This window comes from Macaca thibetana, chromosome 8 (genome assembly GCF_024542745.1).
Source record: "Macaca thibetana thibetana isolate TM-01 chromosome 8, ASM2454274v1, whole genome shotgun sequence".
In the NCBI taxonomy this organism is placed as follows: Eukaryota; Metazoa; Chordata; class Mammalia; order Primates; family Cercopithecidae; genus Macaca; species Macaca thibetana.
Genome location: NC_065585.1, coordinates 3,828,259 through 3,845,848, shown reverse-complemented (window position 1 = coordinate 3,845,848; position 17,590 = coordinate 3,828,259). Strand labels below are relative to the sequence as shown.

The 17,590-nt window shown below is 61.3% G+C and overlaps 1 protein-coding gene and 1 pseudogene across 2 annotated transcripts in view; both read right to left on the bottom strand.

Annotated features, from left to right (window-relative positions):
• LOC126961749 (uncharacterized) overlaps nt 1-17,590 on the bottom strand; it is a 191,613-nt pseudogene that overhangs the window by 144,352 nt on the left and 29,671 nt on the right. The gene's annotated exons all lie outside the window — the stretch shown is intronic.
• GPR20 (G protein-coupled receptor 20) lies at nt 1,969-15,841 on the bottom strand. The gene is made up of 2 exons (XM_050802390.1): nt 15,739-15,841; nt 1,969-6,310 (listed from the first exon to the last, which is right to left on the bottom strand). Exon 2 carries the CDS (start codon nt 6,284-6,286, stop codon nt 5,207-5,209), a length of 1,080 nt encoding a protein of 359 aa, XP_050658347.1. The 5' UTR covers nt 6,287-6,310; nt 15,739-15,841; the 3' UTR covers nt 1,969-5,206.

Sequence of the window (17,590 nt, the reverse complement as noted above, 5' to 3'; positions counted from 1 at the left end):
TAGGATCTGAGCACCCCCGCAGCTGTGCACAAGAGCACAGGACTCCCCAGGGCTCTGCAGGGGCCTGGCGTCAGCTCCAGCTGAGTTCCGGGGAGGTGCTGCAGGGGAGGGTTAGGTAGACACATCTGGAGGCTCAGAACGAGCCGAGGGGTGGTGAAGGGGTCATCTGTGCTGAGTCCTTGAGGGATCAGTGAGGCCGAGGAAAGGTGGGGCAGGGTCCAGTCTGGAGGGCGAGGCTCGGCCTTGTGGCCTGTCCTAGGGTGGGGGTGGGGTGGGGGTGGGGAGGAATTAGCTTCAAGAGGCGGCCCCAGGAAGAGCAGGGACAGAGGAGGGGCTGGGACGTGACAAGCGGAAGGCCCTGGCTAGGGATAAGCACAGGCTGCTGGGCCGGTGGGGTGAGGGCCAGGAGTCACAGAGCAGGTGGTCCGAGGAGATTGGGTGAGGGACCATCCAGGGGGAGGGAATGGCAGGGGACAGGCCTGGGAGCAGGAGACTCTGGTCTCATGGGCGGAGCCACTTCCCCAGGCCTGTCCTGGCCCTCCAACCGCAGCGCCTCCCCTGGGCCCCTCTCTCCCCTCCCGCCTTTCCTACTCATCCCTCCGCTCCCTCCTGCACCTGGGCCCGCCCCTCCACAGTCAGAGACCTGCAGACGCTGAGCTTGACTGCCCCTCTCCCTGGCCCACAGCTTTCTGTGACTCCTGTTAGGGGGTCAGGAGGTAGGGGTGGCCTTGACCCTGGAGTCAGGCAGGGCTGGGAGGGGAATTCCAGCTCCTTTTTGAGGTGGCGCCTGGGAACGTTGGGTTGGTCCCATGATGTCTCTGAGCCTCGGTTTTCTCCTCTGTAAATTGGGCGCACAGACCCCTTCAGGTGGGGGCCCAGCTCCGGAGGGTAGGCAAATGTGGCCCCGTGGGTCCCCTCTCATCCCATGAGGCCTTACCCCAAGAGGAGATGGGGTGGGGAACACAGAGCGCTGGGCTGCGGAGGCCCTGAAGGAGAGAGGAAGGACTGTGTGTGAAGAGGCAGGGAGGCTGGAATCGGAGCCGCTAAGTGAGGCGGCAAGCAGGGCGTGGAGGAGTAGAGATACGGGGTGTCCAGCTCCAATAGGGCACACGGAGGGGTGTCCAGCTCAGACAGTGCACCCCCACCCCGCCCCATGCCTTCAGGCCCCCAGGAAGCTGGGGCAGGCACCCAGGCGACATTTCCTGCTATTAATGGAGCTTAATCTAAACAGACCCTAATATTTACCTCCAGACGCCTCCGGCCGCCGCGGGTGCCAGACCGTGGGAGTGATGAGCCCCCAGACAGCGCCTCCCCACCCGGAGCTCCGCTGCGCCAGACCAGACACCAAGAACTGGGCACCCAGGGGCCCTGGTTTGAGCCCCCTCCCTGGCCACCCCCTCAGTTTCTCCTCCGGGAATGGAGGTGGCCATCCCACCTTCCCAGGTTCAGAGAAGGGGCCACGCAGCAGCACTTAGTAGGCCCACAAGGCGGCCAGTCCTCCCTCTGCCTGGGGTGTCGGAGCAGCCGACCCATCTGCTCCCTCTCCTTCTAGGCCGTATCTCTGCTGATATGATAGGAGACTCAGTGGCTGTGGGTGGTCTGGCTGCCTCACCCACCTCCACGTCCTTGCCCTGGGTAGGCAGGCTTGGGATCAGGGATGGAGCCCCCTTGTTCTGCTGGTCCATGCCAACCCCCACCCAAGCTGCTGTGCCCATACCCTGCCGGCAAGTCGGCCACCTGTGCCCCCTCCATCCACTGCCCATCAGAGCTGGGCGGAGCTCAAGGCCCCTAAATCTGCCTCCCAGCAGGGATGACAAAACCACGAAACTGCCGTCACTGCCTCCCCGTGGAGCCCTGCTGGTCTGCAGGACACGGAGTTGGAGCGTGTGTAGGGCCGCCACCCTGCTCCATACCCTCCGCCAGCTCCATGCCCCCCACCAGTGGCAGGAGCAGAGTCGTGGGCAGGAATAGAATAAACAACTTTAATTCCGGACAAGGCCATCTCGTGAAGGAGATTGTTGATGTCGGATATAAATACACACACCATTTCACGTCACTGGGGCGTTTTAAAAATCCGGAAAGGGGGATCTTGGGGAGGGGGCACAAAAATCTCACGCTCTGTCCCCATGAAAGTGTGGAGAGGGGGCACGCACAGATCTCACCTCTGCCCCTGTGGGACCAAGGACAGTCTTGGTCTGACTTTTGAAGCTCCTGGGACTCAGTGGAGGGTACAGAGGAGGCTGAAGTGGGAAGGAGCCAGCCATCGGGAGGAGAAAGCAAGCGGCTGGGGAAGCTGTGGGGCAGTCCAGGGCATTGGGGTGCCCCCTCCCTCAGCCCCCTGCCCTCCAGCTATAAGGCTGAGGAGAGGAGAAAGAGGAGTAGGGTGTCGAGAAATTGAGGCTTGCCTATCAAGGGAGCTCCTTCCCCTCCTGGCCTCTTGCAGTCTGAGAAGCCTCTGAGGCCCGAGGAACCCAAGTTGAATGATGGGATTTCAGACATGGGGACAAAAAGGGGGACCTGGCTCACCTGCCTTAGAGAGCCCTCCGCCTGAAGACAGGGATTGTTCCAGAAAAATTGCAAGCCCTGCCTCTTTGAGCACAGCAATCCTCAAGTGTCAGCCATTCACTCTTCAGCATGAATTAGAGTGACAACCAGGAATGGAGCCAGGTTGGGGGGCACTGACAGGGAAGCTGAAGGCCCAAGGGACAGGGAACACTGGAGGAGGAGGGGCAGGAAACACTGGCAGGGGAATGGGGGCCGGGAAGCTGCACGGAAGGCCCTTCACTGGCCCCAGCGAGGCGGCGCTCGGCCTCACCTTTGCCCAGGCCATTCCCCCTCGCCTGAGCACCCCTTCCCGCTGCCCCCTGCCTCCTTGCGGCCCCAGCCTGGAGGGATCTTCACAGCACAATGTGGGACCAAGGGCAGAGGGGTGTCATACCCCAGGCCACGTGCAGAGCTTGCTTGAGGAGCCAGCAGGTAGTCTCTGGGGCTTTGGGCACCCCCTAAGATGGAGCAGGAGGACCAACAGCCCCTGGAGGAGTGGAGTCCAGAGCCCCTGGCCCTGAATGACTTGTGAGCGTGGGGGGGGTGTCCCAGAGGAGCAAGGCCATTCAGGGACTGCTGGGCCACATGAGCCTGGAAGAGACGCCCGCAGCTGGGCTTGGGCTGAGCAGGACACCTGAGCCCTGACCCCTTGCTCCTCAGCTCTAGATGCGTGACCACGTGGGTGCCGACTCGCAGCCCTGGGAATGGCGGCTCGCTCGCCGTTGGTGCCTGCTTGCCTGAAAGCCGCCATGAAGGTTGCTCCTGGGGTCAGTGGGGTTTTTCTGCATGCACAGCCCCGTCCCCCAGCCGCCTCCTTTCTGGACCCCTCTGCCTTGTGGAACCCTGCGTCCCTGGTAAGCCACAGCCCCTCTCTGAACCACGCCAGAGAGCTAGGGGCTGGGGGAAGGTTCCAGAATTGTGCCTGGTGCCTGGTAAGTGTCAAGAATGCTGGTGGCCATGGCGATACCCACTGTTTCTTGGACATCCGGACCCAGGAAGGAAGCAGCCCTGGCAGTTCCACCACCTTGCTGGGCACGCCTCTGCCTCCTCTGGGCCAGCACCCCCCACCCCAGCTGCCCCACATGGCCACAGTTGGGGTTGGTGAGGACAGTACTGGCCTTGTATGACTCAGACACTCACTCTATGACCTTGGCAAGCCCCTTTCTCCCTCTGAGCCTCAGTTTCCCCATTTGTAACACGGGGATATAAAGTCCAGGACCCTAAATTGGGGATAGGAGACTCTGCCTCCAGCCGAGTCGGGGAGCCCCAGTCTTTTCCTCCTCCTCCCCCTCCTGCTCGCAGCCACACAGGCCACGGTCACCCTGAGTGTGTAGGACTTCTCTGTAGCCAAAGGCCTGGCCTGGGCACCCGAGCCCATCTCGCCTGCTTCAGTGGCTATGCCCAGGTATGATGGCAGGGCCTCGGAGCCAGAAGTGCCAGGGATGCCCCACACTCCTCTCCGTCGCCACAGGCCCCCTTCCCCATACACCAGTCCCGAAAGGGTTGGGATCTTGGACACTCGGCAGAAGGTACAAAGGCAGGCAGTCCTGGAGTCCAGCTCCGAGCAGATGGCCAGAGGCCCCAGCCAGAGAAAAGCTCCCTCCCTAGTGAAGGCAGGGGGGCGCATAGTGAGCTGGGCCAGAGCAGCTGGTCACGACCTCTCTGCCCCCCGAGGGGAGAAAAATGGCTCTTTGCATGGGGAGATGGTGGCTGCAGCCCGGCATGCCTGGGTTCGTTGCTGTGTGACTTCATTCTTGGTTTTCTTACCCATAGGATGGGACAGTGAGCACTGCCGTCTGCCTGGGGCAGCAGGTGGGCCGTTCTGAGGCTATTCCTAGAGTGAGGGCTTTGGGAAGATGGTGCAGTCTCTGTGGAAGGAGGTGCAAGGGCACTGGAGGAGGTGGGGCTGGTTTTCATTCTGACCCTGCCATTTCCCAGCTGTGGCCCCTGTGTGTGTCACTTGACCCCTCCAGCACCAAGAAATGGATGAAAAATCGCCTGTTCTTTGTGGGTTGTTGCGGGTTCAAGTGTCAACCCAAATATCAAAGTGCTTGCTCACAGCAGAGCGGCCTGTGGGTGTCTGCTGTTCTATCGTGCAATTCACAGAGGCCTCAAGTGGGGGGGGTCTTGCAGAGACATGCACTCCCCCACACCTCAATTAATGCAACATTAATGCTCCCTGGCCTTTGCTTTCTGTCCTTGTTTTTCCTTCTGTGTGGGTGTTGGAGGGAGCATTGTTGTTGTTAACTCTCTTGGGAATTCCGAGTACCTAAATAATCTTTGTCCTTTTTTCTTTTTTCTTTTTCATCTCATCCTTCTAATCAATGGAATCCACTTTGTCCTTTTTTCTGAGGAACTCCTTCTGGAGACAAACTGGCCAAAGTGAGGAGCAGCTCCTGGCTACCCCTGTGAGTTTTCAGTGGGCACGCGATACCCCAGGAACAGCAAATCACTGGCATTCAGGCCGCCACATCCCAGCTGGAGCCAGTGGCAGACATTGCTAATCAACCACAGCACAGTGGCCTTAGACTCATTGCGGTGTTCTGGGTAGCCATCACCAATCAATCGAGATGAAACCGATTGCCACCCCTGGCATGGTGGGTGTCCAGGCTGGCATGCCCAGATAGCCCCGACCTTCAGCCCCTGGCATGAGCCCTGCTGACTAAGCCTCAGGCCCATTAGCCAGGGCCTGGGTGAGGGCATGAGGGCCAGCACTGAGGATGTGATGACGACCCGAGCCCTTGGAGCTCCTGTGCATGCTGACCACATCACCGCTGCTGGGCTCACGCTCTCCTCTGTGCTGGCCGAAGAGGCCACGGACGGTGGCCTGGAAGCCACTGGTGACGAAGCAGTAGACGATGGGGTCCATGCAGCTGTTGAGGCTGCTGAGGGTCACGGCCACGTGGTAGACCACGAGGCTTGCGTGGTGTGGCATGTCGGGCCACAGCGCCACGGCCACCTGGCGGGCATGGAAGGGCGTGAAGCAGACGAGAAAGATGATGAGCACCGTGAGCAGGAGCTGCATGGCCCGCACGCGGCGCTGGCGGCCCTGGCGGAGAAGACCTGGCCGCGACAGTGCACACATGATACGGCCGGTGAACACGCTGATGACCAGCAGGGGCAGAAGGAACTCCAGAACAGTCAGCGCGAAGACACGGCAGCAGGGCCGGCCGCCCGTCATGCCCAGCACCGACAGGGTCACAGCACCGGCGGCCAGCCACACAAAGGCGCACACAGCCCTGGCACAGGCAGGCTGGCGGCAGCGGCGGGAGCCTTCGGGCCGCACGATGGCCAGGTAGCGGTCCACACAGATGCAGGTGAGGAAGAGGATGGAGCAGTGCATGTTGAGGAAGTAACCTAGGACGTGCGGGAAGGCGCAGTGCAGGCAGCCCCTGGCGCCGTAGTACACAGCGAAGCGCGTGGGCAGGGACAGCCCCACCAGCAGATCGGTCACCACCAGGTTGATGGTGTAGATGACTGATGGTGTCTTGGCCTGGGTGCGGCAGCAGAAGACGTACAGCGCCAGCCCGTTGAGCACCAGCCCCACCAGGAAGATGGCTCCGTGCACCGCCATCAGCGCCAGCCACAGGCCCGGGAAGGTGCCATGCAGCTCCTCGTCCAGCCGGGCAAACAGGTGGAACAGGGGTACCTCCAGCCCGCTGGCATTGGTCCACACTGTTGTCACTGCGGTGGCATTGGGGACTGCCCCGGCCGAGGGCCCCACTGGAGACACAGAGGGCATGATGGCAGCCTGCACACCCCAGGCCTGGAAGCAAGGAGACCAGGTCACCCCAGGCGCCAGCCTGGCCTTAAGCCCTGCCCTGAGGCCCGGAACTCAGCCAGCCCATCTGCCCCTGCACACCCAGCAGCCCCCACCTCCATGCCCTCGCCTGGTCCGGGGCCTCAAATGCCTGCTCCCTTGGCTCTAACCAGAGGGAGCCTCGGACATCAGCAGAAAAGGCACAGGCTTTCAGATTCAGACACGGGTTCAAATTCCAGCCCTGGCACTGGCCAGCATGGAGCCTTGACAAAATGTGGAGGTTTCTGCGGTCCTGGCAGGAGGAGGAGGTGGAAACATGTGCAGTGCAGGGCTGTCCTCAGGATGGAGAGCTGATAAGGGCACGACCACGGGGCTCCAGTATGCAGTTCCAGGGCCTGGCTCCAGACCCGGCTGTGCCACTGACTAGTGTGCGTGCTCGGGTAGGCCATGTAGCCTCTCTACCTGCTTCCTCATCTATATGACTGTGATAGCGTTGCTGATGGGGTGATGAAGCAAGCGGGTCAGCACAGCAGCACCAGCAGAGTTGGTGGCCGAGGAACCAGTTCTGCTGGGCCAGAGCCTTGCTGGTGGTAGGGACCTCTGACTGCCCTGCCCTCTCCCCTGTCCCCACACCCGCCGTCATGGCCCCCAACCTCCGGGACCACCCATCTGTTCTCCCCTCCTCCAAGGCCAGTGTCAGGTCAATGCCCTGGACGGGGGTCCTCATGAGGGGCCTTCACAAAGGGAACTAGACTGTCCAGTGGGGCTGGATGGGAGCCAAGGTCCAGTCCCACTGGGCACCCCAGGCTCCTACTGTCCCTGAGAGGCAGGCACCCTATAATCCCCCCAACCCACAGAAAAGGAGACAGAGGCCCCTGTGGGGTGGCTGGCTGGGGCTGAAGCCTGGAGCCAGGGTGTGAGTCAAATAAACAGCAAGCTCCCGTCTGGCCTGGGCAGGGGGGCCGGGGTGGGGAGCGGTCGAGGGGCTGTGCTGGAGCCACCCACTCTGTTTATGTTCCTGCCCTGGCGTGTTTAACTCGGCAGTGATTTATCCCTCTATTTATAAATGAAGGGTTAACGGCCCTACCCCCACCCTAGAGCTGGGCTGACCCTCCAAATAAGGGCAATTCTGGCTTTTTCAGGAGAAAGGAGAAGCCTTTGGGGTAAGGGAGGGTGGGGAGGCTCGTGGGCTGTTTCTTCTGCACAGCGCCCCTCCCCCACCTGCTGGAGAAGGGAGGACCCTTGCCCCTTCCCCTCCTGGTGGCTGCCTGCTGTAAATACGCTGCGCCCCGCCACTCCCTCTGACCAGTGCGTGGCCCCATCCCACCCCTGGGGAACAATGAGCCCTGACTTCAAACAGCCCCTGGCCTGGCTCAGGGCAGCAAAGAACTCTTGCTTTCAGAGGGCCAGGTCCCTCCAGTGGGCGGCCACCTTCTTCCTCAGGGTCAGAGAGGTCAGTGCCTGCATGAGGTCACCCAGCATGCCCTCTGCCTCTGGGACCCCAGCCCTGGGTGCGTGCTACCATGGAGGCTGCTGGGAGGAGTCAAGTGCTGCCCAAGCCTGTGTCCAGCCCCTCCTGCCACCCCCACCACACAAGGGCCCAGGCTCAGCTCCCAGCTCCCCCCGACTGCAAGCAAGCTCTCTATCCCCAGGCCCTGAGACGTGGGCATTGATGGGTGCATTTGTTGGATGAATAGATCAGTCCTCCCTCAGTCCTGGTGGGCCACCAGAGTCAGGGGGTCTGGGCCACAGCAGGCAGCCAGGGGAGGGGAGGTGGCTGGGCACATGGGGGCTGGGAACCTGGCGTCTCGAGGCTGTGGGCTTCAGGAGCCCCAGAAGGTCCCCGGAAGGAGATGGGTCCCTCCTCTGCTGTGGATGAAACACTGTCAGAAAAGGTCCAGGAGGCTCCGCAGCTGGACTGAGAGACTGCAGGGCCAAAAAACTATTTTGGGATTCCTTTCTGTGTGCCCTTTGCTTTTCCAATTTGTCTGTACGGGGCCTGTGTTAGTGTCCCAATTAGAGAGAAACCGTAAACAACACAGAACGTTTCCTCCGGGAGCGAGTCCCAGGGTGACGCTGGCCCCTGGGGATTCTGCCCTCCCAGAAAACTCCCCAGGGCCAGCCCATCAGGCTCACCAACAACGCTGAGGTGTTGGGGTCCTGGCTAGGGATGTGGGGGCTCTGCAGCCTCTGGAGCTGGGGGGATGGGCAGAATGTGCCGGACACCCCAGAGGCCACAATGGTGAGGAGAGGGAGCTAGCAAAGCATGCACTGATTCCCAACACTAAGGGTCTGACCCTGATCTCAAACAAAGCTGAGCCCTCATCTTGGTGACACACTGAGCCATGATCCCAGTAAGGTGATGAACCTCGATCCCTGTCCCACTCTGAGCCTGACCCTGGTCACACACTGACCCCAATCCTAATAGCACAATGGGGCCGAGCGCGGTGGCTCACGCCTGTAATCCCAGCACTTTGGGAGGCCGAGGCGGGCGGATCACAAGGTCAGGAGATCGAGACCATCTTGGCTAACATGGTGAAACCCTGTCTCTGCTAAAAATACAAAAAATTAGCCGAGCGCGGTGGCAGGCGCCTGTAGTCCCAGCTACTTGGGAGGCTGAGACAGGAGAATGGCATGAACCCGGGAGGCGGAGCTTGCAGTGAGCCGAGATCGCGCCACTGCACTCCAGCCTGGACGATGAGCAAGACTCCATCTCAAAAAACAACAACAACAACAACAACAACAACAACAAAAACTAATAGCACAATGGGCGTTGATTCCTGTGGCACTCTGAGCCCTGATCCCAGCCACGACCTGGGCCCTCGGCCCAGACCTTCTGTCCCTGTCTCTGCCCTCCTCTCCCAGCTTTGTCTGGCTGTGTCTGTCTCCATATTGTCAGCCCCCACCTGCCTCCCACAGTGACGGATGTCCGGATTCCATTATTAAGGGGCCTCTCTGGGGCTCCCACTCGCCACCCTCTTTGTTCAGAAGGAGGAGGGACGCAGGCGGGGACTCCAGACCCTTCACGGGCCCACGGAAGCGGCCCCCTGGGGAGCGACTAGGGAAAGGAGCAGGTTCTGCCCCTCCCGGGACTGCCTGGCTCTGCCTGCGGAAGAGGCACAGACTGCTTTTTGGAGGGCCCGGGTGACGCGCAGTCACCAGCACAGAGACCCAGGTTTGAGTCCAGCTCTGCCACTCCCTCAGCCGAGACCTGGGCCTGGTCAGTGAGCCTGACCGTCCTCATCTGCTAAATGGGGTCACTTGTGCCTTCCACAGCCTGCCTCACCCGGGAGCCTGGACTGAGGCGAGAGGCATGGCCTTACCCTCAGAGCTGGCCAGAGAGGGGAGGCAGGGCCCTGTCCTCAAGCCCAGTTTCCCTAAGCCAAACCTGGGTGTGGGGGAGATGGCCCTGCCTCCTCCCTCTTTCCCGGCAGGTACCCTGGGCCTGTCTGAGACAGCAGACTCCATGGCTGGGGCCAACTGGCCAGAGCCCCGTAGGCAGGGGCTGGCACCATGTCCTGACCGTGCTGCCATGGGACTGGGGCTCAGGGCCTGGAGGCTGTGCCACGGCTGGGAGGTTTCTCTTCCCTACTGGCCCAGGCCTGCTCTGCTCCCTACCCACACACAAGTACTTCCTTGGGGACAGAACAGAGGGAACAAGGGCCTGCTCTCCAGGGCTGAGAGTCAGTGAGTGGAGACCCGGCAGGGTGGGGACCTGGAGTGTGGCCATGGAGCCCCGGCTCTGGCCTGGATGGCCCTGCCAAAGCCTGACTCCATCTCTGAAGGGACTATGTGGCCTTACAGTCTCTGAGCTTCAGTTTCCTCATCTGTAGAGTGGGCAAAATAGAATCTCCCTTGAGGGTTCTTGTCCTGATGTGCCAGCCCAGAGTAGGGGTTCAGGATGAAAGGATGGGACAAGCTGCCAGCGGGGGACTCAGAGGGCGAGTGGGCGAGCAGCCTAGACCAGGTCCAGCTCCCACACTACTCACTGCCCCTGCCAGCACGGAGGGAGGGCTCTGACCTGGGTGGGTCCTCTCTGAGGCTCAGTCTCTCCTCTTGTGAAGTGGGAATGGCTGGACATGCTGCCCTGCAGGGCTGTTTTGGGCCTTGGCTGAGACGGAGCACCAGCTGCAGGTGTGGTGGGGCAGGGGCAGGTGTGCTGCGGCATCTCTTTCTTTTCTGTTTCTGGCCCACCCCTTGAGGTGAGCAGACCCTTAGAGCCCCCGCCCCTCCAGGTGGGCACACCGCTGAGAGCCCCAGCCTTCCAAGGCTTTGCTGACTCCTCCAGGGGAGGGGGCAGAGGGTGGAGGAGGATGCCCCTCATGCCCTCCCCATAGGTATCACATCGCAAAACAGCCTTCCAAGGTGGGACTGTTGCTGGCTCGGGGGTTCTCCCTGGGAGGGGCCTGAGGCCTAGACTGCTGGGCGGGGCTGGGGACGCGCCTCTCCAATCACTGCACCTGACTGATGCTTCTGCAGAGGAATCTGCTAGCGGGGCCTAAACACTCCACGTGCCCTCCAGGCCCGTCCCCAAGCTGTTCCTGCTCTCTCCCTTTCGGCTTATTCATGCCCATTTTTAGGCCTTCCCCCTGGACTTGCCTCCTTCAGGAAGCCTTCTTCTTCCTCCCTGGGCTGCCTCTCCCTGGTGCGTCCTCCCAGGGCACCCTGCGCTTCCTCAAGCCCGGGACTCATCCTGTGGCGCTGCTGTGTGCTGCAGACTTCCCCACTGGACTCTGAGCATCTCGAGGCAGGGCTGTGGGTGGGGGCAGGGCTCCCACCAGCCCACACCCAGATCGGCCTGGCAGAGAGCAGCACCCGTCTTCCCCTTCGGCTGCATGAACGCCCTGAGCAAGCCCCATCAAGGCTGGCAAGGTGTGGCCTGGTTTCTCACCCTGGCATTCAGGGTGAATGCCACCTGGCCTGGACCCTCTGAAACCTACCTACCTAGTGTCTCGGTACTGGTTGGGAATTGGCTTCCACTCCCAGCCCCATCCTCACTACCCACAAGTCCTTCCAGCCGAGCAAGGCTGACACCTCCTCCAGGAAGCCCGTCCCAATCACTCTGACCATTGTGTCCACACTTACATTCCTTCCCACCCTCTATCTCCCATCACCACTCTTTCTTGCTTGCTTTTTCTTTTTTTTGTTGTTTTTTTTTTGGAGACGGAGTGCAGTGGTGAAATCTCGGCTCACTGCAACCTCCATTTCCTGGGTTCAAGTGATTCTCATGCCTCAGCCTCCGGAGTAGCTGGGATTACAGGTGCCCACGCCACACCTGGCTAATTTTTGTATTTTTGGTAGAGATGGGGTTTCACCGTGTTGGCCAGGCTAGTCTCAAACTCCTGGTCTCAAGTGATCCACCCACGTTGGCCTCCCAAAGTACTGGGATTACAGGCGTGAGCTATTGCACCTGGTCCCATCACCACTCTTGATGGCAATGGTCTTTGGTTTGCAAGCCAGTTCTACCACCCGCCACCTTCGAGGCCTCGGGCAAATCATTTCATCACTGGGAGCCCCAGTTCCCTCAGCTGGGACTTTGGGAACCATACTTGTTGAATGAATGGATGAAATCAGGCAGGGTATCTGGACTAAGTGAGAAACACCGCAGATACCCCAACACGGGAGATGTGTGACATAGGAGCACTGGAGGCTCCTGGTTTTGGCACCTGGATGGGGCCCTGTCTGGACCAGCCTGCTCACAGGCGGGGAGAGGCCAGGGCCAACACGTGTGCTCAGCACAGGACTTCTCAGAGCCTTTGTGAAGCTCACAGTCCTGGGAACCTTCCAAGGGGTGGGAATGAGCATCGAGCATGGACGTTATTTGACCTTGTCCCCTCCCCGGGGATTCCTGCTCCATACATCCCAATGGCCACACCACCACTCCGTGCCCAGAGCACTGATGGGGGCTGCTGCCTCCCTGCCCCCACCCACAGCTTGTTGAATTTCTGCTGGGCACCTGGCCATGGAAGGCCAGATCCCCGGACTTGGGGTGCTGGCACCTACCCAGAGGTCTCCAGGGGGGCACCAGGGTCATGCCAGCCTCCCTCCTTGGCAGGTGGGTGGGCAGGGCTGTGTCCTTACTTCCCTGGGCTCCTCTCAAACCCACCCCCAACCTGGGAGTTCTCTCTTGGCTGCCCAGCAGACTGTCTGCCTCCGTCGTGCCACATGTGAGACCAGGCAGCAGAGTGGCCCCGGCCCCAGGGCAGCAGGTGGCCCAGGGTGACTGTTGAGCCTGCCTGGGGGTCTGGCTCAGGACCCTGTGTGCTGCCTGTGGAGGTGTGGAGGATGGGCCCAGCCTTTTCCCCACAGAGGGGCTCTGAGCATCCACACAGCAGTCCCAGCTGTTACAGATGAGGAACCGGAGGCCCAGAGGGGTGAGTGGTGTCCTCACGGTTACCCAGCATGGAGCTGGTGGGGCTGGGAATCAGACCCAGGTAAGCTGGCAGGACCCAGCGCAGGCCGGAGTGGAGCGCAGCGCAGGCTGGGGAGAGAGGGGCTGGATTAGGCATCTCTGGACCAGGAGTTTGTGCCCAGGGGGATTCTCGAGGCCCTGAGGCCGCATGTGTGCCCGCGGGTCTGTGTGTGCTTGAGCCTGCACCCCAGACGGGGTGGCCCTCATGGCCTTCCAGAGCTAAAATAGCCATGACTGGGGGAACTGTCTGCCTGTTTATTTTTATGATTATTCTTGGTTTGGCAGCATCTGCTTTTGACTATCACCTGCTGTTTTTGACAAAGTCTGAGCCTCTGTTTCTTCCACCCAGAGGCGGGTGGGTGCTTGCTGAGCTCTCCAAATGGGGTCAGACTCACCCCAGGTCACCTAGCAGGTCCCAAGTGGCCCTGGCCAGAAGCTAAGTCTTTCTCCCCAGCCCCCACACCCACAAGCCAGGGCTCCCTCCACCCCGTGCAGAGAGAGATGTCGCTGGTGGGCACGGACAGAGCTCTGTGGGGAAGGACACCTGGGCCCCATCTGGCACGACTCTGCCTCAGTTCCACCAGCTGAGAACCCTTTTGCTGAGACCGTGGCTTTGACGGAAACACCAGTGTCTCTGGGAGGGGCATGGCCAGTTGGAGGTACTGCATGTCACCTGCCAGCCCCTCCCTGCCTCTCCATCACCGGGTTCATTGCTCACCTCTAGCTGGGATAGCTGTAGCTGCAGTAGCCCCTGAAATACCCTCCCCAGCCTCATCCTCTCCAGCAGCTGCTGGGACAGGCATATTCTGTCATGTACACCTGCCTGGCCTCAGCCTGGTCCTTTCGCCTGAAGATCCTCAGCCTGGTCCTCTCAGCCTGTTCCCTCTGCACGTGCTGTTCCCTCTGCCTGGAATGCTGTTTCTCTGCCTGTGCCACCTGGTGAAGGCTCCGGGCACCCACAGTCACTGTCCCACAGGGCCCTCCCTGAGCCCCTCTGACGCCCTAGTGCCCTGGATGCCCCTGCCCCGGGGGAGAGCTATGATCCCGCAATTCGAAGGGCACCTGCTGGGCTCATCCTTCCCAGGGTCTCATTGACTTCCCTCAAGATGCCCCGGGTGGGTGCTTCCAGCCCCACTGTGCCTGTGGGAAACTAATACAGAGGGGCTAAGTCATGTGCCCGGGCTCACCCAGCTGGGGTGCAGGAGGGGCTGAGCTCCGCCTCAATCTGCCTGCTGGCCCTTTGTCCCAGTGCCCGGGATCAGCCTTCTGCTGTGCCCAGCCCGGTGTGCAGAGGGAATCAGAGGCCCCAGGCCACACGGCCCCGTGCAGTTTGGAGGTGTCAGACCGGGACTTAGACCCCATAGCTGGGAGCACAAAGGGGTCCCAGGCAGACCTGGCCCCACCTTTCCGATCTCACAGTTCGGGGTAGGGTGAGAGGTGACTGGTCACGGCCGGGATGGGCCTCGGGAGGATCAGAGGGAACAGTGTTCCTGGCAGCGGGAAGGGCACAGTGAGCATGAAGGGCCAGAGGTGGGAAGGAGAGTCTGTGTTCAGGGCTCTGTGAGATGCCAGGGGTGTGGGGAGGGCTTCTGGACGTACGGTGAGGGGTCAACTTAAGCTTCTTTGGGCCCGGACGTCCCTCCTCAGGGAGGCCCTCCCGAGCCCGCAGCCCCGCACACCTGCACCGCCTGGCTCCCTTTGCAGTGCCCTGCCACGGGCAGTTCCCTACGTCCCTGCTTTCCTGTTGGTTGTGCCTCCCTCACTGAACTGGAGTGCCTCAGGGGCCCTGGCCTTGGCTGGCCCCTCGGAGTCACTGAGTCACTGCTGAGTGACTGAGCAAATGATTTTAAAAGACCCCTCTGATCTCTTTGAGCCTCAGTTTCCTCATCTATAAAGAGGAGATGCTAACACTACTTAACAAGAAGACAACAAGACCACCCCTGTGGACCCCAGGAGCTGCTCAGAAACGGTCCAAACTGCATGACCCTCACACCCGGCTCTCCAGCCACAGACCCCACCGTTGCTGATGGGCCCGCACCGTGTGGCTCAGAGAGGGGCAGCCACTTGCCCACGGCCACACAGCAGACCGCCCCGGAGCCCAGCGACTGGATGAGTCCTGTGGGGAGAGGGGAGGGAAGCCCCAAGACGGCCAGCTGTTGAAGGAAGAAGACAGGGCAAGTGGACAGGCCCAGCCTCCTGTGGGGTGCATTCCCCGTCCTGCGAGGTCACCAGCTGCTCCACGTCTGCCCCGCCAGCACCCTGGCTGCTGGCCAGTTCCCAGCCCGCTGCCCCCTCGGGACCCTGTCCCGCCGCCTTCTCACAGCGCAGCCCCAGTGTGAGCTTTGCAGGGCTAGAGCCAGCTTCCAGGTCCACGCTGGGGGCTGGCAAGCAAGTCTTCCCTGGGCCTCAGTTTCCCCACCCCTAAGGGGTAGAGAAAGCACCAAGGCTGCTGCAGAGGGCCTGAGCTGTGGGATGGCAGGACGGGCACTCTGAAGAGGGAGCATGGCGTTGGAGCCCGTGTCTACAAAGCCTTCACCATGGCCCTGCCCCAGCTGCGGGGTGGTGGTGGCCGAGGCCCCAGAGCCTGCCAAGAGCCTCTGAGGTCCCCCAGCTCTGTCCCTGGCCTGGCCTGTGGGCAACCCTGCTGCCTTGCCAGGTGAGGAAACCGAGACCCAGCTCTGGGAGCCCAGCAGATGCTCGATGAGTGTTGAATGGAGGGGTGAGTGAGTGAATGAATGAAATCCAGAATTGGGTGGGCAGCCAGCTCCCCCTTATGCAGCCGGCCCAGCTCGCGCCCGCGTTCTCCCTCGGGTCTCCGTTTTCTCATCTGAGAAATGGCTCCCTGTCAGGCAGGACCTGCTCTGAGCTCTCCCCAGACTGGATCTGGAGGCAGTTTCTTTGCCCTTCCCTTCCCACTCCTGCTTGGCTGGGAGTGAGAACCCCAGTAGGGAGCAGCTCAGGAGCCTCCTGTCTAGGGGAGCTGGGGAGAGGGAGGCTGGGGCTAGCCTACAGGGGAACTTACCGCGCTTCACCCGGGCAGGCTGGAGATGTGAGTCCTCAGCTCTCAGCTCTGCATGCAGCCGGGACCTCGCCTTCCTAGGGCCTGACGTCAGGCCAGCGCTTGGGGCTCCTTTTGGGCAAAGGCAGGGTGGGGGCGGGGCAGGCTCCTTCCCCGCCCCCAGGAGGAGCCGAGGCTCAGAGCCCGAGGGAGGGTGCCTGGGGCGCCAGAGTCCCCACACCCACTGGAGACAGAAGGAGAAACTGAGGCACGGAGGGGCCTGGGGTGCCAGAGTCCCCACACCCACTGGAGACAGAGGGGGAAACTGAGGCACAGAGGGGCTGAGCCTCAGCTGCACCATCCAGGAGAGGGTGGCTGACACTTGTGTGTGTCGTGTGTGGGGCAGGAGGTGGGAAACTGAGGCACGGAGGGGCTGAGCCTCAGCTGCACCATCCAGGAGACGGTGGCTGGCACTCGTGTGTGCTGTGTACAGGGCAGAGGTGGGAACACATGAAAGCCCAGGCTCCTTCCCGGGAGGGGCATGTGCACGGAGGCTTCAGCCCACGCAAGCCTAGGTTCCTGCATGGTTCTCTGTTTTGCATGTGTCCTGGGTCTGGCTGTGTCCATGTGTGCCCATGACTGAGAGCCTGCACGCCTGGCATCTGGGCCTCTGTTTGCACCCACGCACTGGCGGCATGTGGCATATGGGGTTGGGTGTGTGGGAAAGACCTGGACATGACCCAGGCCAGCAGGTGGGGAGAGCGCATGGCTCCCGGACCTCAGTGCTGGAGGAAGCGTGAGCTCATTGACAGGCTTGATCCCAGAGGGCTGCTGGAGGGCCCCTCCCCCTAGACAGCCTCAGAGTCGGGAGGCCTTGTGGCCAGCCTGGGGTGGCAGCAGGGTTGTTGAGGAGTGGTTGGGACTGTGTACTGTCTCCTCTGCCGAGAGCGCCATCTCCTCTCTTTCCCATCCCATGTGCTTCTGTTCATACTCACACTTTAATCTTCAAGCCACCTGAGCGCCGAGGGCCTGCTGAGTGGGTTATGCTGCACACCGGAGACTCAGGGAAGGCTCCCCAGAGGAGGCACTGGGCGTCCCCAAGCTCAGGCTGGTTGCAATGCAGAACAACAAGAGAGAGTAGGTGGGTCCTGGGGTCCTGACGCAGCCTGCTGGGGAGGGATCCAGTCTGGGAAGGCTTCCTAGAGGGGGCAGAGGGAGGTATAATGGGAGGCAGGCAGCCCAGATGGGCAGAGGGACAGGAGGCCATCAGAATACTTCCTGGGGAGCAAAGCTGGGAGTGGGCAGGACACTTCCACACTGAGTCTCAGCAGCCTCTATGGGTACCAGAGTGCTGCAACGGGGAGCCATTGACAGTTCTGGGAGAGGAGGGTTTGTTTACTCTGGAGCAGCCTCCCTGCTGCCGCAGGGCTGAGCCCACAGGCTGCAATTATCTCCTTTAGAACATTGTCATGTCTGTTTTAGCTGGGGAAACTGAGGCCCAGAGAGGCACAGGAGTCTCTGGCCATCAGCCTCTCGCACCTCTCTGGACCAGCACTGGCTCCCGGCAGGCAGGGTTTCACCGGGCTTGTGGAAGGTGGGGGTGGACACAATGTCATTTTTGTGTGGGGGTAGCCTGGAGGCAGCCCAGATTGGGCAGGGCTGGAGCCAGAGGAGCCTTGGATTTCCTGAGCAGGCGAGGGTGGCTGAGTTACCGCACTGGTGCCAGGCCTCATGCCCACCTCTGAGGGCCTGGGGCTCCAGCCTTGCACTCAGGCTTGTTCTCAAAGAAATCTCAGAGATGGTCCCCCAGCAAACAGTGGGGAACTGCCTGGGGAGGGGTCACAGCCCAGGCCAGCCTCCCTGACTCCTCCCCCAG

Excerpts from the sequence above, each read along its gene's own strand:
- GPR20 (XM_050802390.1), bottom strand. The coding sequence starts at position 6,286 with ATGCCCTCTGTGTCTCCAGTGGGGCCCTCGGCCGGGGCAGTCCCCAAT.